This window comes from Prorops nasuta, unplaced genomic scaffold (genome assembly GCF_024137725.1).
Source record: "Prorops nasuta isolate Cenicafe-Biocafe unplaced genomic scaffold, Cenicafe_Pnas_1.2 PNAS00025, whole genome shotgun sequence".
In the NCBI taxonomy this organism is placed as follows: Eukaryota; Metazoa; Arthropoda; class Insecta; order Hymenoptera; family Bethylidae; genus Prorops; species Prorops nasuta.
The window spans coordinates 3,066,005-3,091,727 of record NW_027116822.1 but is presented as its reverse complement, the minus strand read 5'-3'; the positions used below and the strand labels follow the sequence as shown (position 1 = coordinate 3,091,727).

Here is a 25,723-nt window from a genome sequence, read left to right as displayed (position 1 = left end):
CAGTGATTCTTAACTGTTCAACGGCTGTGTTCGCTCTATTCCATTGCCGTTATAAAGTGTTGGAGTGTGTCTAAAGAGGGGGGATGGGGGGAGTGAGTTTAGGAGGCGCAAGAACGCAAGATGGATATTCGCAGTAAAGACGGTACTCGCGCCACGTACCGGGATATGCTATTCGTGTTTCAACTTATACTAAAGACCGCAACGGTTCATCGATAAGTGCTATCTCTGAAGGAACGCTGCCGGCACCTAATGTTCCTCCGACCGACCATTTTATTCTCCTCCGATATGTCAAACGATACTTTATTGTATCTCGCTCGCGAGCTCTTTCTCCCTTTACAAATTCTTCTGGTTACTCGGTCATCGATCGACGCGCTGAATTCTTTAAGTCAATCCGGGTCGAGTGAGAATATTCACGTAGGGAGAAATTGCGTTCTTCAAAATACACGAGAGATCGAGCGCGTTATATATGCTGACGCACCGTCTTATTTACGTTATTTACTTGGAATAGCCAGCCCTCCCCCTTTCGAAGAAAATACTGTAAACACTCGGCGGCGTGAAATCAATTTTGATCCGACGGTCGAAGAGAGAGAGAGAGAGAGAGAGAGAGAGAGGAGAGTCGTCGAAGGCACAACGAGGTCTGAAGAATTAATAAAAGAACGAGATAATCTTGGCGAGTCTCGTATCGATCGTGAATAAATTGTGACAAGCCGCGGAAGGTATGAAATTGCAGGCGAGTCTCTCCGGGCGCGAGAGAGTTTGCTGTTTATTATGGTGAAATATCGAGCAATCGTGCGTCGCGTGGTTCGCTTTTGTAAACAAAACGGGTATTAAGGGGGAGAACGAATACAGCTCGCGAATACACACGTGTACCGTTGGACGAAAAATCATCAGGGTTTTCGTCCGCAAACCGAAAGCAATTCGCGTCCATCCACGAGCGAAACAGAACGCTCTCGTCTTTTCGCTCGGATTGATCGATATCGCACACACACTTCCGTTCAACGTTTGACTTTGCATTTCGAAGCTGATGCTGCCTCGCTGTTGCGGCGTTCATCGCGTAGCAATTTCGCTGCGAGAAAGAACGCGCAAACGCCATTGGTGGTCCCGGATGGACCCCTTTGCGACGCTTCCTGTCCACGCGTCCATCTCTCCCAACGAATAAACTTGTCAAGCGCTCCCCCTTCCCTTCTATATAGAAGACTGACGGAAAAACAAAACTCTTCGACGCTCCATCCAAACAAATATTCTCGCTCTTAAACACCACCGATATGCAAACTTTTACTTTAAAAATATTATTGCCACATGCAACTATCTTTATCAGAGCGTCCCATGAACGATGGTAATGTCAATACCATCGGATAGGGGGAAAAAATCCAAGTAAAAAAGTTGTAAAAATTTTTTTTACTAGCGCTCTTGGATAAAAAGTTATTTGCGATTAAAAATTTTCGATTAAAGTAGCTCCTTTCTTAAAGAGGAAGATTGTTTTGGTCGCGTGCATTATACCAATGCCAGAAAGATTCTGTGAATTAGAATACTGAGAAAAATACAAAGCCAAACAAACATCCACTTGAGCCTATTCAAGCAGTGTGTTTATGTTTTGATTGTTTTTATGGCGTTTGCGCTCGAAATTGTCGATCGACCTTGAACCACTTCAATAAGTTCAAGTGGATGTTTGGCTTTGTGTTTTTCTCAGTATTCTAATTCACAGAATCTTTCTGGCCTTATAATGCGACCCAAACAATCTTCCTCTTAAAGAAGGGCTCTACTGAAATCGATAATCTTTAATCGCAAATAACTTTTTAACCAAGAGTGCTAGCCAAACAGTTTTTACAACTTTTTTGCTTAGAATTTCGCACCTTATCCGATGATATTGACATGACAATTGTTCATGGGACACCCGTATAAAAAACATTTCATTTTCTTTCAATTTTTTTTCTCTCAAAAAAAACCTCTACTTTTTCCCAAAGCATACTGCGACAGTTACAATCTTCTTGCCCCACGTGTTTCTACAGAAGAGCAAGCTCGACGATAGCTATATCACCCCTTTCGAGTATCTAAAATATCCGTTAGATTTTTCCTCGGCAGACGAGTCTGAAAATTATCGACTGGTGTGGAAAAGTATATCGTTATTAGTGTGATTGATAGGTTTTTCAGAGTGGAGACGAGCATAAATGCTTAGGAAGCAATAAAATTGCGAGATGGGGGGAGAATGACGAGGAGAATAGGTGATTGTGTGCGAGTGTGTTAGTGTACGTGCAACAGAGAGAGAGAGAGAGACAGAGAGAGAGAAAGGGTGAAGCTTGACGTTCCTCGACGACACACTGGCCAAGCTTCAATGTCGAGTCTCCTCCGACCGAGGCAGCAGCGGAGTACTCGAAGAGTCTGTGTGTGTGTGTGTGTGTGTGTGTGTGTGTGTGTGTGTGCTATAAAAGACAGTATATAGAAGAGTAAAAGAGAGAGGAGCGACACGCGTGAGGTTCTGGGCGTGTGCGTAAGCCAGCGCAAAACGAGCATTGCACGAGACGAAACGCGATATGCACGCACCGGGAACACGAGTGAGCATAAATTTTAATCGCTGAGAAAAATCTGGCGAGTGACGGGGGGACGAGGGAGGGGGGGGGGAAGTCTATAGATATATGTATACTATATAGTACGAAGAGGAAGTATGTAGAGTCGAAGAGGGAGAGGGACGTCGGTAAAACGGCTGGAATATAGCAGGGCCTCAGCATTGGGCCCCGTATTACGTGTGTGCGGTACGCCACGTTACCTAACCTAACCTACCATACCTCGCACGATTCTACACTAAAAGCTGCGCTTGTCGCCAGAATTTTTCGCTAATTTAATTTACAGACTCGACCTCAACTTTTTCCACCCTTTCATATCGCAATATTTACACGCTCGAGTCTCGCGTTTATTTTGCTTCGTCGATTTTCCCCTAGGTTAATACGCGCCTATACGCGTGTGCGTGTACGTGTGCGTGTGGTTTTAACAAGGAATTTTCTATGCGTTATTAGAAAACGGCAAAAGTACCTCGATCCGAATTCTCAAAGGTAAATATTAAATCTCGCTTCGGGATGGTTTTCACTCTCTCAACGATCACGATCGATGCTAACCAAATATACAATTGAATTTGTTGAATGCGCGTGATTATGGTCATTGCAGCCGGATTACTATTATTATACCGAAGCATGGACGATTTAGCTTTAAGAATAGCGGAACCTTAAGGCCGCACTTTTCATGCCAAAGCGTCGTGCGTTGCACACGAGCGCGAACCGCAGAAAAATTTCCACCGTTCACCGCAGATAACTCCCTTCCGTATGTGTGTGTGTGTTTATACTTTTCCTTTTCTCCCGATTAAACAATGAATTTATTTGCTTGGGGATGGGTCCTGCGCGGAGCACGCAGGGACCTTCTAATAACGCTCCTATACCTTCGACATTTTTAATCCTTTTGCTTTACCCACCTTCGTGTGTGGCATCTATAAAATATTTATTCGAATAAAATTACTCTATTATACCTTCGGAGACTCCACGACCAAACATCCTCTCAATTTTCTGTTAGAAACGAGTCCGGACATTTTTCTATCTCCATCTACCACTTTTTATCACTATAGCTGTTTTTAATTATTAGCTCAATTTCCATTGTAAAGGGTAAATTTGTCGAAATTAAATATTCCATGGAAAAAACTTTAGCAGATTCGTGCAAAGAGAGAAACGAATGATCGAGCAACGTTATAATCGATTTATAATTAATCGGTTAATTTCCATTGTAAAATTTGTAAAGAGCAGCTTACAGCGATAGTTATCGCGTGCACTACAAGAGAGAGAGAGAGAGAGAGAGAGTAAAATTGGAGGCGTTTTGTATGGATGATATATACCTTTTGTTGAATATTTTATATTGTTTCGAGTTGTATGCCAATTACCGGCATTATTGTCTGCATCGATAAATGACGTTGCGAGCTATATTCCTTGGCGCGGACCAAACACGCTTTAATGAATGTTGAATTATTATCCTGGACATAGTCCTTTTAGCATTTGGCGTCATATAGCTTTGTAACGGTACACATACGCTCGCTCGCCATAAATATATCGACTGGATGCGTGTTGCTATTCGGTTTTATAACCGCAGCCTTGTTTTGCCCCCTGCACATTGCCTAACCACTTTCCGCACTGTCAAACAAAATTACAAATTGCCCGATACTCTTTTTACCTATTATATAAAACGCCGTTCGTTCTAATTGTTCCTATGTACTATCCACGCCATTAAACACCCAGTATCCTTTCGCAATAGCTCCATTGCGTTTCAATTAATTAACTGCGAATGCTTCGCTTCTTCCTGCACGCTTCTCTTTCTTACTTTCCTCGTTCATCACAATTTTTTATTCTTCTCCCACTCTTCCCTCCCTCCTCTGTCCTTTCGTCAACATCGTCACCGGCTCGACGCGTAAAACGCTCGTTTTATAAGACACTGCATATATATATATATATATATATATACAGTGGGAGACGAGTAAATAAAGAAATGGACGCGCGCACACAAGCATATTCCACAATGTCCGCTCGATTTTTCTCCCTTTTTCAAATAACGATCACTTTCTATCTCGCTTTTATCAGATTAATAGCAGCCTTTTTGGCTTCTGACACGCTGTCGTGCTCTAACGGGACTTCTCGCGCTCGGTTCCTATAAATATATCACGTAGACGTTACAGCTTTTATTTGCTTTTCACTACCACTGCTTCGAGCGCGTTGCTTTCGCGCCAGAATTCGAGCTGCGAAGATCAATTAAAACTCGCCGTAATTAATTTTCCAACGTGGAAAAAAGCTTTCGATAATTCCAAGCATCTTCGATGGAGAACCGATTATTGTTAATATCGAGGGAGAGCGGTGCGCGAAAATTCTGCTATTTCGTGGCCGAGAAAAATCCATCGGAATTGGAAATTAATCTATAACGCCAAGTTGGAGTGGGAAGCAGGGATGTTTTTTTCTACATACATATATATATATGGAGAGGATGAAAAAGTATGAGAGAAAATAATAATCGAAAGATTTGTCAGTCGATATTTCGTTCTTTTTTCGTTGACTCGAGTGGATTGGTCGGGGGAGTCACAAATTTTTTCATTAATATGCGGGGGGACCACCTCCCCACCCCCCCCCCCCCTCCCCTCCCCACTCATCCGTTTTCCGCTTTCCCCTTGGCAGCAGCGAGACGTTAATGCAGTGGCGAAGCTAAAACGACTGAAAATACAGCGCTCGCGTGACTGTATGGGTGTCAGCGGTGAAAATCCTCGCGTACACGGGGAGAGCGAGAGTGTATAGGTGCTCGACTGTACAGCGTGGGTGTAAGAGAGAAATAATGGTCTGCTGGAAAATGTAAGCAGTCGACTCCCTCGTCGCGCAACGCCTCGAGAGACTTTTGTGGTGGAGAACCGTGTGAGGGAAGCTGCGATATACATCTACCGTGTATACCTATATATATATATATATATATGTACGTATGAAAAGAGGGGAGGGAGGAATAAATCGAAGAAAAGCCAGGAAACGAAAAACGAGTCTCGACGCGAGGCTCCGCGTGTTTCGTGCGCGCGTTTATCGCTGCGCAAAAATATCGAGCATAAAAACACTCGTTTCTTATTCTCTCCATATTTCACCGCACAAAGCACTATATAGGAATTAGTCGACTGCGTGCGTCAGAAATTGATGAATTTTCTCCCAAGTGGAAGGCACGCGCAGTTTTGCTCGCACGGGCAAATTTCCGTCGGTGGATTCCAAGAGCGCTGGTGGTGGCGCGCGTTCCTCGGACGTGCCACGTGATCGGTCCGGAAGGCGATTGGCTTATCGACCGGAGTATTTGGGAAGCATCGCTACGGCCATTTATATAATGGAACAGCCGTTTCTCGTCCCGCCGATAATTAACCGATAAGATATCTCGCGTTTTACGAGACTCTCGTTCACGTCTTGATACGCGCGCGCGCGCGCGGAGCCTCCCCGAAACTCTCGGATCCTTGACCGAATTTCCAGCCTTTCGACCCTGCGCCATGCACGACGAGCAGAGACAACACGCTTCCGAAAAGTCCGACTCCGCGCGCCAACTCTCTCCTGCGCGTAAAGTAAACACTGTGTGTGCTCGCTGCTTTCTTTTGATCCACCGGAGATCGATCGACGCGACTTCTGGGAAGCGCGGTTGCTCGCAGCAATCTCGTGTTTTTCGGTAATAAAATTCGTCCCGAGCCTTTTCAGAGGACTGAGTCTCGATGCTCGTAAATATATATAGAGAGAGAGAGAGAGAGAGAGAGAGAGAGAGAGAGAGAGAGATAAAGAGAAGAAAAGGATATTGGAGGTCGAGGAATGTTTAAGTAGATGGGATTCAGAGCGAGAGCGGAGCTCTTCGAGTGTTTCCCTTAATTTTCCGTGTTAGCGGGGAGAATATGGTGCGAGAAATCGTGGGAGAGGGGAGTAAGAAGGATAGCGATAGTAGAAGAGATATAGCATAGTGCTCGGGGAAGTCCAATAAAATTTTACGAGCCGAGATAACCCACGGCGGTTTTTCGTCCCATTGTGTAGGGCGGCTACCATTAATAATACAGGTAGTCGCGTATAGTGATAATACATGGGGCTCGAAGAGCAAGGGTGGAACGGGGTAGGTGATGCGAGGTGCTCCTAAATTTTCCCTTTTTCGAGATAAAGCGCAGCACCCTTCCTGCTCGCTCGCTCGCTTGCTTGCCCGCTGACCGTAGTTGGAGCGAGTCTATTAGCTTCACTGTGCTGGCTTTTACGGCTACGGAGGGGGACTCCCCCCTCCTTCCTTCCTCCTTCGTCCGTTCCTGGAATCCTTTAAGGAGAACAGATTCCACTCGGATATAATTAGATCCCCTTTTCGCTAATCTCAGACTCACCGTCGAATCAACCATTACAACTGCTGCACGAAATATGGCATAAATATTTATTCGCCACCTCCCCTCCCCCCCTTTTCCCAGGAAAATTCGAGGCGCACCGCGAGCGCTTCATCGCCCTTTCCACCGGATAATTGAAAGAAAAACATATTACAATCTCTCTCGAATCTCGTTACAACAACGAGTACGCTCAACGACCGAATAATTTCATAATTACCACTGTTTTCGTTTCGTTGGCTGCACTCGTGCTTGTAGCTTGTATTTCGAGAAAGGACAGATTCATCGGTACTCCACTCTCCGCCGCTCTCGCTTGTTTTTCTTTTCACGCTCGGCCCGAACGAGCTTTTGCCATTGAAAGATTCAACGCGCGCGCGCGCGCGATAAACGTATTAAATATTGATCCTTTCTTCTGTTATTGTAACACTGCACACTTTTGACCTCTTGAAACGCCTGCACGATCATTCTCGACAAAGAAAAAAGCCTACGGAGAGATTAGAAGTACAGGGTCGAATGGTTCGCCCCGGTGCTCGGAGCGCGCGAGCGCACCGCCAGAGTCTCGGCTAAAACTGTAAAACGCAGCTGCATTTTATTCTCTCCGCAGAGATGCATTTTGTTGGTTCGCCAGTACCCGGCGTATCGCTCCATTGTTCGCCAGCATTAGACGCTCTATTTCCTTTACTTTTCTTCTTACCCCGATAATGCTTTTAAAGCTACGCTAAAAACTGTCAAATCTTTTCGCTCGGCTTTTTGTGTGCTAATGGGAGGGAGAGAGAGAGAGAGAGAGAGAGAGAGAGACCTGCTCCCCCGGGCAGTCATATAAGAGAGAAAGAGAGAGAGAGAGAGAGATAACGTATGCGCATGATGAGTCAGATTTCTCGTTATTTTGGATCGACTCGTAAAACCTTGGGCTTAACAACGCGCACGAAGGCCGTAAACGGAATTAAAAGATTCTCTGAAACATACCACGAGGACTGTTCGGCCGTTGTTAGCAGTTCTGGGGGAGGGGGTTGTTGCTAAAGAAACCGCAAATATTTCCACTTTCGACCGCCATAGTTCCACTAATGAACCCTGCTCATCGTTTGCATGCTGATTAACGAACCCACCTGCTCTCGATACTAATCAGTGGTCGACTTTTAGAAATCCCACCTTAGCTTTTGGCCCCCGTGAAATCTTTTACGTCTATATATGTATTGTAGATGCCGTACACTCTCACATGGATGCACAAACAAACACACCTCTCTCTCTCTCTCTCTCTCTCTCTCTCGCGTATTTTCTTCCCTTTTCATCGGCAAGACCCGTTTTCGCCAATTTATGACTACGAATTATTCGACCGTCAATTTATAGCCCCTTACTCTTTACGGTTACCGCACATTATTCCTTCCTAACTTGATAATGACCAACTTATTTCTGTGAATATTATTGAATTATCGAGACACTCCGGCTTATTGGCCATTCTCGGAAATTAACGAGTGTATCTGGAGCGACGCGCGTTTTATTCAAAATCAATTTATTAGTCCCTCCAAGAGCGAGAGTGACGGACATGGCTTTTTTGCCGAATTCGAAGGAAAGAGGATAATCGTAATCGGTTGGCTATAATAGAATGAAAAATGAAGAAAAAAAAAGGAACGAGTTGCTAATAAAATAATTATGATATTGGGTACCGGGTAATAGATTCTCGGAACGCATTAACCGGTCGACATAAATCGCGTTCGCACCATGCCAGGAGGATGAGATAAAAGGCATTTAGGGGGGAGGGGGTCGAACGACGGGATAAAAGAACCTACCTTCACCTTACTTTTCAGCATAAGTGTTTCTGTATTTATGGGATTGCACGATAGCTGCGCTCTCCTACCGCGAATACGCGTCGTTCTAGTCGTATTCCCCATCAGATCCACAACCTTTCAAACCCGAAACGCCAATTTCTCTCGCGCCGCGTCACCTCTTCGACCCCTCGACGCGCACGCTCCGTACTTGTTTCAAATATTTGCTTGAAATGGATAAAAAAAAAGAAAAAAACATTGCAACTATCGTAAGACATTTTTTCTTTCTTCCCTTTGGACGCATCATCCTTTTTTCGCGCATTAAAAATGAATATTTTGCGGTCGGAACGGCCAAATATAAATTCGCTAAAACATCGGCGGAACGTTAAAACGGTTCGACATGATTTTTGGCGGTTTATTAATTGCGATCTGTCACGAATGAGTTATACAACACGATGTTTAGCCATGAAGGAGTATACAGTGGGAGAGTGGAGGGATGGGCGGGGGGGGGGAGACGGGATGGACGAGGATCAGGGTAGAAGAGAGGGGATGCTGCACGAGTATCGGTATGTGGAATTACTGACCCGCATAAATTTCCAATAAAGGCGCAACGGCTCTGCCAATTTTCCAGTGATTTTCGTTGATCGGTTCGTCGAATCCATGAACCACATTTTACTGGCGTTTAAAATCATAGCAAAAGAGCAAAACACTAGGCAACCGTCTTCCCTCCCCACTACTGCTCTTCCTCTCTCCCCCCCCCCCCCCAGCAGCGCCGCCTTTCGCTCAAAATCGCAACGATCCTCGAGAATCGCGAGTCGGCCGAACGTTCCGATCGAAGATCTTGTTGCGAAGAATTGCCGCCTGGCGCTGAGCGTAATGGCCATCCGAGAATTCGTCGGCGGAAACAAACGGGAGAGAGAGAGAGAGGGAGGGAAAAAAAAGAGTTTACCTGTCGAGCCTTTGACGTTCGATAATTGTTTACGGATGATAAATTCGATTACAGCGCGTGTTTTCTTGCTGAAGAGTGATTTACGTGCTAATATAGGCGAGTCAGCAGCACGGATCATGAGTAACGGTGCAAGGAAATTACGTTTGCAGCAGATGCGATGTGGCGGGGAGATTTCGGGTGGGAGGGAGGAGGAGAGATGTGGATGGGAGCTGGGCGGGGAAAGAAAAATTAAAAGGTTCGTTTGCGGTGTTGAACATCTCGTTTTTAATGCCCGCTGGAAAAATTTATGGGAGTGGCTAGAAAGGCGTTTTATTTATTAAGACCCGACGTATGAAAACAAATAAATATTTTGATGACTTGACTTCGGTTGGACAGGATTAATATATATCTCTGGCTTCTTCTCGTGTCTCCCCCTCCCTTCGCCCTTCAGTCCCTTCCACTCTCTCTCTCTCTCTCTCTCTCTCTCTCTCTCAACGCCTATACATATAGAGAGTAGCTCTCTCGCGCTCGGCAGTAGTTAAGTATGGTAAGCAAAACAAATTCTAAGCTAAACGAGACTCTTCGAGGTTTACATAGGTGCAACAACGGTAGTTGGTTCCTCAAATATCATAGATGTTCTCTCACTGAGGCTCGGTAATCGAAACCCGAGAACCGAGCAGCATCCGCTCGCTGCAGCATCGCTAACTGAAAAATGTTAAAATAAATCAATACAAAGATTTCGGCTCGGTCATAATTCACCTTCTGATCGTATGAAAGAAAGTATGGAATGAATTTCTGTAGACGCGTGTGTGTGTGCTTGGCGTATACTATATTTGCATGTATATGTATATACATTAGCCGGAAGGGGCTGTGATCGTGGAAGGGAGGGGAGAACGGACGAGGAAACAAAAGAAAAGTAAAGGGGGGGGGGTGCACTCGAAAAGTACAATTGAAATTCGAGATCCATATGCAAAGAGATCTGCGAAGGCCGCGGGTAGAAGAATGGCGTGTGTGTATGATAGAGGGTCAGTAAGTTGGGGGGGGGGGGGGGGGGGAGGACACGCGTTGCCAAAGACGAAGGGAAAATAGAGGTAAAAGTGGAGGAAGAGAAGGAATGAGAGGGAGCAATCTAACATTCCGTGGACAAGTTCCCTCTCCGTAACTCGGGGAAGGCCCATACCGTTTAAATAATTGATTTAACATGTGTACATACATTATGCAGAAACAGAATAACGCTATGTAAATGATAATTCCTCTGATGCTGCATTATGCTTGTTATTGGTGTAGGCGGGCTATTCCCCCCCCCCCTCTCCTCCCTCGTCCCACCGACCGAACCCCTAAGGAACGTGTATCGAGTACCCGAGGGACCCCGCAGAGAAGGAAGACCAGAGGGTTAAGTTTCCAGGCACCTCATATTTTTTCCACCTCCACCAGAGACCCCCTTTCCTTAACACATTTACCAAGCTACGTCTTCAAATTTTAACCACTATTAACTCCTCTCCTCTCCTCTCCTCTCTCTCTCTCTCTCTCTCTCTCTCTCTCTCTGTCGGAATACCGTTCCATCTCTCACCTTTCGAGAAATCAAACAGTGTAATAACTTCATGCTCCTCCGTTACTCGCAATAAACAAATAATTTTGATCGATCGATCGTGTAGAGATCGTAATAGCAAACATAGTGACAGTAGAGTGAGAATGTGCGAGTGTATACATTAATACGAAAACATAACTTCAAAAGTATGGAAGCTGATCGATAAGCTTGCGTTGATAGTATGCGTATATATTCCGTCAAATATTCCCACTTGATCGTCGCTGAATTTTTATCAAACGGTTCTTATATTTATTGCATGCGTTTGCTGATTTTTCCTCCTATTTTATCGTTTCTCACTTCGTTACGATTCTTTGTCGTAACAAAATATTTCAGGAAAAAAGTGTCTAGAATCATTATTATACAACGACGAATTTGAGGATTTTTAGTTGCATTCGAAAATGGAATGTTTCGAGGAGGACAGAGCTAGCGTTTGAGAAGAGTTGAAGAGTAGATGGTGGTGTGGGGAGGGAGGGGGGGGGGGGTCCTGACAAATTGGAAGGTTGCTAAGCCTAAGGCACGAAGGCGCCTCGATCTAGAAGAGGCCTTCGACGACTAAAGACAAAGTATGAGAGAGAGAGAGAGAGAGAGGCTGAGGATATAAGGGTGCCGAAGAGGAAGGGAGGGCGCGGAGAAGAATAAAAGGATTGCAGAAGAAGCGAAAAGCGAGAGGTAGGAGGCACTCGTGTCACGAAGGTCCTCGTAGCGGCATTTTTAGAGCCGAAATAAAGTCGGGAACGTACACACATTGCATATCTCCGGATGCGACTCGTATAAGAACGTAGGTGGTCTCTTGCCCACAATTCTTTCTCTTCCCTCCTTATATCACTTTTTACGCATTGTCTCTTTTTATAAACTTACACGAAAGTCCATTAATTCGAAGAAAAAATTCCTCCGATTCTTTCCACAACGCTCCAAATTTCTTGGTATTTTCATCCTAGACCTCCTTGGAATATCATTACTCCCCCCTCCTCGAAGCATTCCTCAATCTTCCCAGTTGCTCATTACTCTCCTTCCTCTTCTACTTTTGCCTCCGCAGTGACTGGCTCCCCCTTTTTTCATGCGAATCACGTCGTCTGCGTTCAGGTGGCGTTGCGTTTGATCTCACTCACGCATACAAACGTAAATCACGTAGCGCGTGCACTCGCACACAGCGATACGACCTAGTATGCATGTATATATATATATATATACACATAAATACGGACGAGCCGCAAGCACCGGACTCTCATATCGATTGCTCCCTTTCCACGATCTCCATTCCCACAGACACGTCATGTCAGCTAACTTTAAGAGAAATAATTCACGCTTGTATTGCTAGCTTATCCTCTCTTCGTATACGCAAACCAATTAAACTCTTATGTCACCTTTTCCCCTTCCTCATTTATTCACACGAGCAGTAACTTCCCCTCGGAGCAGGATAATGATAATAAATCCAGGATAACGCATCCTTAGCGCTCTGCGTTTAATTGAAAAGCAATAATTTAGTAATTGGAGAATGTTATTCGTACCGATATCAGGTCGAGCGGTAATAAATAAAGGCGTAAGGGAAGCCCCTCTCTTTACATAGACCGAACAGTTCTGTTTTTTTTTTTCCGTCGAGAGGCTCGGTTGGAAAAATACACACAGGCACAGATATATACACAGATTATCATAGTAACGCATTGTGTCGCGTGTACCACCACGCGGATGACACTAGGCTCGATTCTATAGCCGAGGGACTCGATAATAATCGCGCTGCGAATGCCAACACGAGGAATGGGACTTTTGTATTTATTAAGACCTTTCGAACAACCACTGCATACACCTGTCTTCTTTTTAACCTCAAAGGTGAAACGTACACGACCAACACGTGTTGGACGTGTCAACACGTTGTTCTTCCAGCTCTATCTTTGTCTCATCTTCGACGACCGTTTACGCTCGATACTTGCACGTAAACACGCTCTAATATCCTCGTCACTACGAGCTCCGCTGTTGAATGAAAATAGAGACTCGGATAGCCCCTTTGTAACGTTGGTCGAAGATGTAAGCTTTGAATTTGGGAAAAGCGTAAGTCGAGGCTCGCAAAGTTCTCGTTGCGAGTGAGACTCTCTCCGGTTCGTGTGTACACGCGTAACACACGAGCTGCGAGGGGATGCGTTTCACTAATCAGAGAGCCACGGATGTAAATAAAGGAGGAAGGAAGGAAGGAAGGAAGGAAGGAAAGAGAGAAGGAGGGGAGAATGGGAGATGCTTGGCACACATACTTGGCCGGACGATAAATCAATGACCGAGGTCGTGCGAGAGATGGATGAGTGACGTAACGAGCCTGTTCTTACCGGCCGGTCCGTCGCTGTGAGGCTGCCTGGTGGGGGAGAGGGCCGAGAGAAAAAGGGAGGGGGAATTCTCCTATATGTATATCGAGTGGCACGATTTAATCAGGACCTGTTGCGGCCTTTCTGCTCGCGTTCCTTCTTCTCGCGTATTCACACAAATACACGCATACGTTTACGATTGACCGATTCAGATTACGTCAGTCCGATCTGTCGCGATATCACTATCGCTCACACTTTTCTATAGCCGACACTTTTTCTCTCTCCCCTCCCGTTCCCGTCCGAATAAACAAGAGTCTGCCACCTCGAACAATGCTGTGAAATTATTGCCTTGCGCTCCTCTTTCTCTCTCGCAATCTTATTGGAATGCGACTTGATAATCACGCACTTTCCCACCTCGAAATCCATATATTTCAAACAGCCCCATAAAGCATCGAATGTCTTACAAAGACATCTTTTATGTGTGTTTTAGTCAATTGTCTTGTGTGGGGCGTCATTTTGCAAAAGCAACGTGCAGCGCCATATTAATTTCGGTACTTTAGTTCCTGCGCGGCCTCCAGAGTTTTGTCGCGAAAAGCGCCATCTAACGGGCGCGTCGGTAATCGCATAATTGCATTACCAAAACGCACTTGGATAGTATAATGTGAAAAATATCGTAGGGAAACGTCGATTTCTCTCGCGAGTCGAACGATAATACATCCGGGAGAATACTGTGTACGGAGTCTCAAAATTCTATCCAATTTACATTTATTATTGGTATCGTCGGGAATAATAAGGATCCGTAGTAGGGAAGAAGAAATATGATCCACCGAATAAAAATTCACGACTCGGAATCAATAATGATGTAGGATTAGTTTGTTCGAGTTACAACGCTCGGTTATTTGCTGACAATCATCGAATGGTTTGTTTGGCAGGATAAAGTGTGTAATTTAGCGTGACTGCATTATCCGGCAAGTATCAATATTTGAGAGGCTACGGTATGTTATTATGGTACATAGAGAAGAGAATGGGTGAAAGTACGAGGTTGACCGGGTCCAGTGCGGTTATCAGGAGATGGTAAATGTTTATTCGAAAGCAGAGGAAGTGACTTTGTGGCTTTTGCCTATACTACTATGAATATGCCTAGAAGGTGGAGAGTGGAGCCCAGTGGTGGGAGGATTTTCATGAAATTGACGCCGCTGTCGTCGTGTCTCGGCTCAGCGTGCGTAGACATGCGCAGTGGCCCTCTCGGTCCTCTACCCTCTATAGATATTCCGATCCCACGAGAGACGTACAAAATTTAAATTTCAAATTTCGATCGTGTCACACAGCACCCCCCAGGTTATGCATAGCCCAACTCTCCACTCACCCTCTGTTTCATCTTCCTTTATCGAGCTATTTCTTCCTTTCTTATTCCGTACCTCCTCGAGAGTTTCAATTTTACATATTATTCGAAATGCAAGGCGCGTAGCAATAGTGGCATTTTTATAAAAGCGGAATCGCGACGCTATATATACATACATGCACGCTTGCTACAGCAAGTTTAACCTTTACAACCGAAGAGTTTCACTGGTTGTTCATGCGCCACCAGTGTGTTTCTTTATATCAGGCGTCTAAAAAGGGGAAATTCGTGGTATTACCGAGGAGAGTCGTGGATTGGCTATACAGCTTTATTATGGATTATTATGGATCGAGTGGACGAAAAGCTTCATTCTGGTGGATGTTACACAGCCCAGTTCTCACAGGTTCCGGCATCATTCGAATCTCGAACAGTCGAGTGAATCGACCTCAAAGCCGTATCACTCTATACGTTATAGACTCACTTTGCGACCCAATTTAAGTGGTTCTTCGAAGCCCTCTCGCTGTATATATATATATGTACGTATATACACAATACAGCTTCCTCTCTAAATTCCGCACTCTAGCTCGGATCTTCCAAGAAACTAAAGCAATTGACTGTATTGCTTTTGATTTAATTCCAATCCGCTTGAGTGATAACCAAAACAAACAAACACCACGATTCCCTAATTCCATCATAGATCTCTGATACTGGAGAAAAATTTTCCAGCCAGGACTCGCTTTTACGAGTGATGTTACCTTTCTCCTGGTAATAAAAGCCTCGGAATGAGAACCGCTGGAATTTTGCGTGCCTCGAAACAATTGTGAGGGTGCGTTGGATCGAGGGGCGAAGGAAGAAAGAGGGATTGGGTGTGCAGGCAGTTTTCACCTTTGAGATTTTAGAGAGAGAGAGAGAGAGAAAGAGAGGGAGGGCTTTGGTACTTTGCTCTAGGAATTGAAGGGCCAAAAGTCTGGGGATCGGCGAGAATCTACCTTGCTTACTTGGTCGAGAAAGGGGAGGGGGTGATGCTGCCAACTCTCCTCGTGTGCTGCTGATGGTCTCCCACCCCCTCTCTTCTCTCTCTCTCTCTCTCTCTCGGTGAAACACAGTCGGGCCACGCGGGAGTAAAGTGCAACGAAAACCAGGAAGGACAGGCTCTTGCCTTTCAGCATTGGAGGAAAAAGAGGATGAACCGAAGACACACAAAAACTGCTTCGTGATGAGCTTGTAGCAGTGAAACGGGAGCGAGAGACATTTTTCAATTTCGTTGGAGAGATAAAAGTAGGTGGAGCCTCGATGAAGAAAGGGAAACAGTGAAATTCGTAAAGAGCAATTTTTTATCACTGATTGTTGTTGTTGTTATCATTTAGGTGGAGTATCAATAATTTAGAATTCAAAGCAATTGATCAGTGAGACGCAATTTATTTAATCTTTATGAGAGAGAAGAGGAGTTTGATCGAGTTAATAGTTAGAATTTGGTTTGTGTGTGTGTGTGTGTGTGTGTGTGTGTGTGTGAGAGAGAAAGAGCGATAGATTCTTGGAGAGGGAAGAGATTATTTGAAAGAGGGAGCAGTAGAAGGGTTAAAAGGAGGATTCACTGATAAGGGTTAGGGTAGTTGAGAAGACTCGGTCGATATGCACTGACTGCAGAAACTCTTGCATAGAGAGCAATGTGCTTCAATAACATTTTCCTTTATGATTCTTTTTCAATTTATGCTCGCGCAACTGATGCATTGGATTGATATGAATTGTTATAACAAAGTATCTTTGATAATTATAAATCAATTGTAATCCATCGTTATCGTCAAGCCTCTATAGACTCATGTATAATAATGAAAAATCTATATGTATAATGAGAAAAGATAAATTTTGAAAGACGTTTCAACAATTAAGAATTGTTTGCCTCGATCAAATGGTCTATTTGCACAGTAAGTAACATGTAGAAGCGACAAATCGTAGGTTTTTCACTTTCGTACACGAGGTCCTCGAGTTCTGTCACGAACGAAGAGCCTCTTAGGCGTATAAGAGACTATTTTCTGGTTGAAAGTTAAAGTGGAATGATAATTCAGGACCCGGTTTTTTTCTGTTTACAGTTGTTCTCTTGGACACGACGACGGAAGCCACTCTCGACTGGACGAGGTATCCTTATGGACCCGAAGCGAACACACCTGGGGTAAGCAGACTTGTTTCTTTTTTATTATTTCACAAATTTCGGGCCTCCCTCGTGTGTGCCCATGCACCGCGATCGTCCTCGTTTAAATCAAGCAAATTTTTAAGCAAGGACGTTAGTCACTGCACAATCGTCCAGATGCACAGGCTTCTCCAGTACCGCAGCAATAATAAGAAATTAGAAGACTTTAATACCGCAGCGCGTATATAACGAGAGTTTTTTTATTGCTTAAAAAATGTCGAGCCTCCCTCGTGTGCCAGCCCATGCACTGATCGTCCTCGTTTAAATCAAGCAAACTTTTAAGCGAGGACGTAAATCACTGCACAATCGGACGAACGCAGTGTTCTCCGGTACCAGCGGTAATAAGAAATTAGACGATTTGAAGAATGCTGTAAAGAAGAGAAAAAAGTCGAGAGTGATTTTTTAAAGGATTTGGCTGCGGTGTATTTTTGGATGAGAGGAGAAAAAGGAAAGAAATGGAAGTAAGGTCTCTTTTTCGAAATACCAAAAGGATTTTATGGTCTCGGTGCGCGTATGTATATATATACGTGGGCTCCTGCTGGCCAGTGCGTGCGGCGCCATGTTTGTTTTTCAGTTGTTAAGCGCACAGCGGGCCGCCAGACAGGTTTAAATCAGCTCTCTGTCTCTCTTTCGGTCCTCCTCCCTCTCTCCCTTGCATTGCTCGCACCACGCGTTTTTCTTTTACTCCTTCCTCCATTTCTCATTTTTATTCCTTCCTTTTGCTTTCCACCTTCAATTTTATAATTTAATTCTTCCATCTCCCGGAGAACTTATTCCTATATACATTCAATCATCTCTCCTTCTCTCGCGTGCTTTACCATTTTCAAATTATATATACCGATATAACTGATACATATATATATATATATATGTATAAATCAGAGAAGAAAAAAAGGAAAGAATCAGAGTACATATACCTACACGGTACCTCAACTCCATAGCACAATTTCAAAGAAAAGTTACGAGATGAGAATGAAGTTGGAGCGGTTGAAAGGATTCTCCAATTCTTTCGATCCGTTCTTTTTTTCCGAACGAAGCGATCGTTAGTACTGCGACGCTAATTGAGCAAAGTTACGCTCTGTTTGCGAAGGCTCTTTGAGAGACTGCTGTTGCTTTTCCCGCCTGGCAAACGTCGCTATACCACCTATGCCTCTCACGAATCTCTCGCACTGCGCGCACTCTCGTCGTGTATATATAAGAAGAAAATGATTTTCAAGTGTTCTCTCGCGCACAATCGAGTCTACTAAAATTCATTTCCTCTGGTATTTCGCCACTCTATAGTCTTCCGTGAAAAATCTCTAAACAGTGTACGTAGCTCGGAGCTATCGAGAAACCTATCCATCATTTCGAGCTTTGTTTATCTCTGAGACCACTCTGTATATATAGTATATATTGGATGATGGAACGTTGCGCGCGTTCTGGAGAGTCCACCACTCGAATATAACATTTTTCTTGGAAGATGGAGGTGCGATTGTGACGAACCGTTAGTCGAGATTAATGGAGAATTGTTTGTGCATAAATGGGAGTAATTAGGCAGCAGCACAGCTGAAGGGGAGGAGGGGAGGAAGATGGAAGTGGAATAATCGACGAGAATAAGTAGTTTTCGAGGGGGGCTTGCGAATCTTTCACGAAATAAGTAATACACTGTAGCAGAGGGGTAGGTATATAGGTACTCTAATCACTTTTCTTTCCGCTGGAATTAACATTTTAACGCAATAAGCGAACGAAGGTGTGCGCGTTTCGGCCTCGTTGGTATTGGTGAGAGGGGGGGGGGGGAGGGGTACACGATGGGGTTATTAATATACGAGCCCGGAGGCTGTACAGCGTCAGAACAAACAGGCCAAACAGAATTAGCTTGCAGTATTTGAACAACCTGATGGAGGACGATGCTTTGAAGGTGGATTTGAGGCCGGTTTACGTGCAAAACTGGATGAGCAGTTCTCTTCCCTCTCCTATTCAAACGTTACCTCCCTCAATTTTTATTCGAACAATCTCAAAACTATTCGTAGCTGGAAAAAAAAATTGATTTCAAGAATTTTTAAATCGATTTGATAATTGTCCGAATGCAGGTGAGAATATCTCGAGAGGAAGACTCGCATTGTTCGCGATCGGACTCTGAGAAAACTCGCGTTTGCTCAACGACCGAATTGGATACTTTTTTGTAAATACAGAAGAGTTGGAAAATTTATGTCGTTGGACAATTATTGACGCGAGATTATCTCATCCGGAGGATCTCTGTGTCTCTTGGCTCTCTCTCTCTCTCTCTCTCTCTCTCTCTCTCTCGAATTTTGTCGGTTCTCTCGGCGGAGGAGGAGGAGGAAGAATAAAAAGCGAGCCATACACGCGCATTGATATGCCTCGGCTTATATTTCTTGTTTCCACGAAGGAACGAACGGTAAGAATTTATTGTCGTGGCGTATGGCTCGTATAAGATAGAAATTCTCGGTCTTTGCTTAGAAAGTCCAATAAACAATGAACGACGTTTGCCTAAGCCGGCGCGCAGCGAGTCTCGCTGCAGCGTTTTATTGCGTTAAAACTAAATTGTCCAGGCGTCATCAAATATCCACACTTTCCTTCGCTCCACCTTATACTATATATATATATATATATAGTACTATACTTGTAATATCTCGCCTTACCTACGCTCTTACTTTATTCAATTTATTATCATGCGCTGGCACACCTTTCTCTCTCTCTCTCTCTCTCTCTCTCTCTCTCTCTCCAATTTTTTCCTTTTATTCGATCATTTCTTCGCTAATTTCTTCTTTTCTACAATCGTAAAAATTCAATATTTATCCAGAAAAACACCAAGCACGGAATACAGAGAGTTTTATTTATTTATTTTTTTTAATCCTCTCCAACAGACTTCCCCCACCAATTCCATCAACATTTTCTTCCAACGTTTTCCCCGAGGAGAACTTCGATCGCCTATTCTTGAAATTTCTTCTTATAGTGGCTCAATCTAGATGCAGATAACCGGCTGTGCCGGAGGTTGAGGTGCGACGCTGTACAAGAGCAACGGGAAGAGATAAAACCTAAACTAGCCACGGCTTCGAGCTCTCCACTAATTTCAATGTTCTACATTCACGTGTGTGTGTGTGTGTGTCAGTTTCTTCTTTTCCGGAAATACAAATTCAAACGTCTCGGCTCTCGTATTCCCGAGCATAAATATCCAATGATCGTTGCTCAAGCTGGATGATTAACGTGAAAAAATACAGATCTTCTCTGGTAGATATAGATGGAAGGAGAACTTTCCTTTGATTATATTAGGGAAGAAATGTCCCATAAATATCGTCTGTATTAACAGGTACTGTGTATAAAACAGTCACTTATATTATTGACTTAGGTTTATATATATAAATACAGCTCAATGACTTTCAAAGGTAAATAAATATCATATATATTAACAAGTACTGTATATACAATGCAGTCAGTTACATTATTGACTAAAATTTATATATATTTGATACCTTCCAAAAGTATATAAATATCACATATATTAACACGTACTGTATATATATATATATACAGTCTCAGTCACATTACCGAGTAAAATGTGTGTATATACATAGGAGAAAATTTGCTCGATAGCTTTGAGAAGCAAAGTTCTTTAAAAAGGGAAGTTTGAAATGCAGAGCAGGGCGGTTTTTCTTGCACGTGCAGATAACCCCCTCCCCCCCCCCTTGCTTTATTTCTACCCTTCTGACGATGCACATGTCGGAATGCGCAGTGTATACTAATAACGCAGCGATGTGCAGCTGGGGAACTTTGAGTTTCGAGACTTCCGAATGATTAATATCGTCCTGTCGTCGGTGCATGATGCTTTTTGCCCAACTAACCACTTATTAGTCAATTTTTTTTGGTCACCCGTTATAAGCACCCCGATTTATTCAGCAGTCGCGCGCGACGCCGCAAGCTCCTCTCGCATACGTAAGAATCTTCAAACTTTCAATTGTGGAAAGAAAACAACGCAGCTGTAAAGACAGAAAAGTTCGCAGAGTCCTCCACTTGTTTTTCACTCCCCAATTAATGACGAGTCGCCTCGTTATTCCTCGTACAAACCTCTTTGCTCTCTCTCTCTCTCTCTCTCTCTCTCGTTTTTTATACAAGATTCTACTATATATCTAAAGAATAATTAAAATTAATTAACGCGCGTGTTTATAGTTTATTTGGAGCCTCTAAGAGGAGGATGATCGAGAATGCGATAGTCTTGCAGTTTCTTATCACTTGGAAGATACAGAAAGAATGGATTTCGCCAATAACGTCGATTGACTTCGCGGTAACGTAATCGAGTCCCCCCCCCCCCCCCTCCCCCTATAAGTACGCATGAGTCAGCAATTCCTTTTCACCTCGATTTATCATCCTACCGAGTTTTACAGGTCCATTCATAATCAGCCGATTCTCCATATAGCCCTCTCTTTGAAGGAATTTTTATTTCCACTTTTATCCCCATAGACTCTCGCTCTGCCGCTAATGACTCTTGAATATCTTACATTTTTTCATCTTTTAATTGCTGTCCCAAGGCAATTGTCTGCCTCGGCCGATCTATCGCTCGGATCCATCATGCTGATTTTAATAGAATACCATAGAAAATATATTATATATATATATACAGCACACTCTTCTCCCTTTATACATTTTTATTTCCCTAACATAATTAAAACCATCCTTCGATCTTACACCAAAACGCTAATTAAAATTACATTTCTACACTTTTATAATATTTTTCCAAAATTGCACCTATAAGGGTGTAAAAAAGATGAAGCAAATTTAATTTTCTTCAGATTTTTTCGTATAAAATGAATGTATTCTTTACGCACAAACACACAGTGAAATTGTAGAGTTTTGTTGTAACGCAGGTGTGTGGGATTGAGCCGAGTAAACCGTGCGCGAATGCAGCACACACAAACGTCTAGTGCATAGAATTAAAAGAATCGATTTTAGATTTCTCGTGGTGGAGCGAGACCCGGTCGAGTGGGAACGAATCGCGAGAGTAGATCGATAAGGGTTCTGCTTTCTACCTCCCCCCCCCCCCCTCTTTACTTTCCATCTTTATCTCTATATACCCATCCCCCCCCCCATCCCCCTCCTTAATCCAGTCGTGCCAAACGCGTCTGCCTTAACTTACGAGTGAGTCTACGATAAATATTCGTTGGCTCTCCCAACCGACGACGACCGAACTCTCCTTAACGAATATCACTTAAATCAGCATCGTTTCCTCGGTAGGCTGCAAAAACATCGCCCGATTCACTCACTTAACCGTTGAAGAACTCTTTCGGATAAATCTGCTCATCTACCTACCCTGGGAATCGCTCCTCTCTCCCCGTAATCCCTGCACCATTGAAAATTGAAAACTTTCCGAGTATTACATTACTGTAACGGTACTGCAACTACGATTATTCCACGAAATACTTTCCTACTCGTGATACTTTCCATACTCTCTTATATCCCATTACTACAGAGAGAACTCTGCCAATAGCAGCTCCAACCTTTCGTATATTAGCTACCTATGCATATATATATTTCATGAATATATCTCCGATATTTCCAAAGCTAAACGATACTTCTTTAATTACAGGGAATTCTAATTAAATTTTACAGTCCGCCATGTTCTTTTTTTTCTATACTTGTTCAATAAATTATTCGAGACGAGGATAATTATTTTGTTAAATTAATCGTACTTGCTTCCAGTACTCGATATGAAACGATTTACCTAGGACCAGTGTGAAGTTAGCACCCCATTTTTAAAATTTGGGGTGCCAACTTCACACTGGTCTGCCTATAATATTAAGAAACGCAAATGTCCTCATTTGTTCTATAAATGGTAGGTTTTGTTTAGTTAAATAATGTTGTTTTTTTATTCATAATTCAATTGGAAAAATAAGTTGTTGCAGATTCTTGATAAAAATATGTGTGTCTAGATTTTACCGAAAAGATGTTGCGCTGATCTTTCCGAAAAAGTATATAGGCGCTAGTAGAGGAGAAAAGACGCAGAGTTAGCTTTGAGGGTTTCATACGTTGATTTGTGGTACGACGTCGTTTCGGAATTTTTATCGTGAGCTGGGCAACGATTGCATCGTTAAAGCAGCATATTCAGTGGGACCCTCTTGTAAAAGTTCCTCGGCCAAACTTGACTCTCTCTCTCTCTCTCTCTCATCTGCCTTGTTTTATTTCAAAGATTGCATATCACTCCTTACTTTGCACTCTCGGGAGGGCGTTTCCCTCTTCGATCCACCGCATATTATTATACACGAAAATATAAACAATTGTATTACAGTAATTTAGTATCGAAGATGAGGCAGATTAATTTAGCAGATTTAAGTGTAACTTTTAATTATGCAAATATCGCCACGCAGCCCTTGAATTTCGATGATTAATACGCGAGCTTATGTATAAGTTTGGTGGGATTAGAAGAAGGAGATAAGAGCTGCTGTGTGTGTGTGGGAAATAAGAAAGCTGACGTAACGGCTATAAAGAGAAAAGGGGATGAGGGGACACGTATAACGAAGCCGAGTTAATCTACACGCCACGACGAGACCAATCTACGCTTTAGTGTATCACGTGGCGGTGCGACGGGTGCGGCGGCGTAACTGTCAAGCAGCGCGTGGGCCGAAATCCATCTGGTTGAGATTTAATTTTTAAATTACTGCCACTCATCGCTCAGATTTATTTCGTCGCGACAACGCACGTGTATCGCACTTTCCAACCATCCTCATTTTCTATCAATTATCCTTCCAGACACTTTTACCTCTTACACCAAGTAATAAATTTAACATTTGCCAAAATCACCGATATTCACTTGTTATATATTTATGGATCAACGACCAACTCTCCTTTTTATTTCATTTATTTATATTACAGGGTATATTAAAATTATATAAGCATGTAAATTGGAACATTTATAACTTGGGGAAGAAAATTTTTAGGGAATAAGTATAAAATTTTTGTAGATTTATATAACTCTTGATTAGAAATAATTATTTTAAAGATTCTTTAACTCGATAATACAACTTTTTTCCTCGTAAACTTTTTCACTGGATACTTTTATATATGATGCATAGTCTCTTATAGAGGACATTTCCATGTTACGAAATCAGGAGATATTTTTTCAATTAAATTATGTTAATTCCGTGTGAAAGTTTGCCAGGAGCAATTAAAGAGAATTGAACTAGAGGATATTTTGCCTGGTCAAGAAATGGACGAGTAATTGTTTTACTAGCTGGCTATATAGTTGATGCACTTGCGCTCAGAGTTTCACCGTATAAAGTTACTTTGAGGGGACACCAGAGAGAGAGAGAGAGAGAGAGAGAGAGAGAGAGAGAGAGAGAGAGAGAGAATTAGTGGAAGTTTGGTACGGGAAATTTCAAACATGGGAGACGATTTTCGTTGAAGAGTCGGGAAAGCAAAGAGATGGCTAGACAGCGCGTCTCTAATCCTACACCCAATCTCCCATCCTTACCTCTCTCTCCCTACAATTGTTCATCGCTTCTTCACACACACTCACTTGCCAAGCGTACCCCATACAGTGCGTCGATGAAACTACGTCTCTCATATACTCGCGTGCATCGATGAGCCACTTTAAAAGTTAACAACTCTGTAAAGAAGATTCTTCAAGGTCAATGTTTTGTCCTTGTAAAAGGATCCCTCCTATATATTCCTCCAGCTGTATATATATATATGTATACATACTAGATAAAAATGATATTTTTAGAAAAGAATAGAGAAAATGAAAGAAATTTGTTGATTAGAAGGAGAGGAGTTTATGTTGCAAACTGTGGAGGAGAGGGAAAACTATCCAGACGAGATGGAATGGGGATGAAATAAGAAGGGTGGTGGTATGTGGATAGTGAGGGTGGGGGATGGAAGTGCGGGAATAGCAATAGCTTTGAACACCCCACTGGTGGAGATGTCTAGGATGGTAAAGCCTCTCCTAATGCATCTGTACGTTTCCCATTACGATTCGGAACGCGTGGGTTAAACTAACGAGAGCGAGCGAGTGATCTTGGAAGGGGATGAGAGAGGAGGGACTGATAGAGATAGAGCGAAGGGCTGCCTGCCTGCCTGCCTACCTTCCTTCCTGCCATCTCAAATCCACCAAGTTACCATGGAGACTGTGCAACGTGACCACCTTAGCTACTCGTTGCGAAACACCAAAAGAGCCAAAAACTCTCCTAGTCCAATAAACTTCCACATCCAACCATTTTTCTTCTTCTCACACCACACACATGTATATAGTAGCTTCTTTCAATTTCTCACTCGCCAGTCTTTCTTATCATATTTTATGTACCACGCAATACCTACGTGAAATTTAACAAACCAAGTTGCTCGAGTAAATTCTGATATATCAGAAAAATAATTTCTGGATCCTTTCTTTTTCCAATTGATTGGTTTGATTTTTTTCGCAGGCGTTGGTAAAATTTGAAGTACTTAAGGGAGTGAGCGCAGGAATATATTCTAATGCGACAGTCAGCAGAACTGAATTCGCGTGCGAGCGTAACATCCACCCTGTATAGCGTGTGTAGGACGAAGAAGAGGAGGAAGAGGGTGCACTGGATAAATGAATAGCACTGGCCTGCCCTGCCTGCCAGCAGGATGGGAGTGAGTAGTTTAACCAACCGTGAGGTCACGTGGCAACTTGCCGGACCGTTTCCCAAAGTTTTCCGCCTTCCCCGGGTCGAGATTGAATTTTTTCTTCCCCTCAAAACGAAAAGATGCCTTCTTCGAGGTGATTTTTTTTTTCTTC

The 25,723-nt window shown here is 43.3% G+C and overlaps 1 protein-coding gene across 14 annotated transcripts in view; it reads left to right on the top strand.

Moving 5' to 3' along the window:
- Positions 1 to 25,723, top strand: part of Eph (Eph receptor tyrosine kinase) — a 53,970-nt gene that overhangs the window by 5,514 nt on the left and 22,733 nt on the right. For all 14 annotated transcript variants that reach the window (XM_066741526.1, XM_066741519.1, XM_066741524.1 and 11 more), the window contains exon 2: positions 16,883 to 16,962. In XM_066741526.1, coding sequence (XP_066597623.1) covers positions 16,883 to 16,962 — 80 coding nt within the window. The remainder of the gene's footprint in view (positions 1 to 16,882; positions 16,963 to 25,723) is intronic.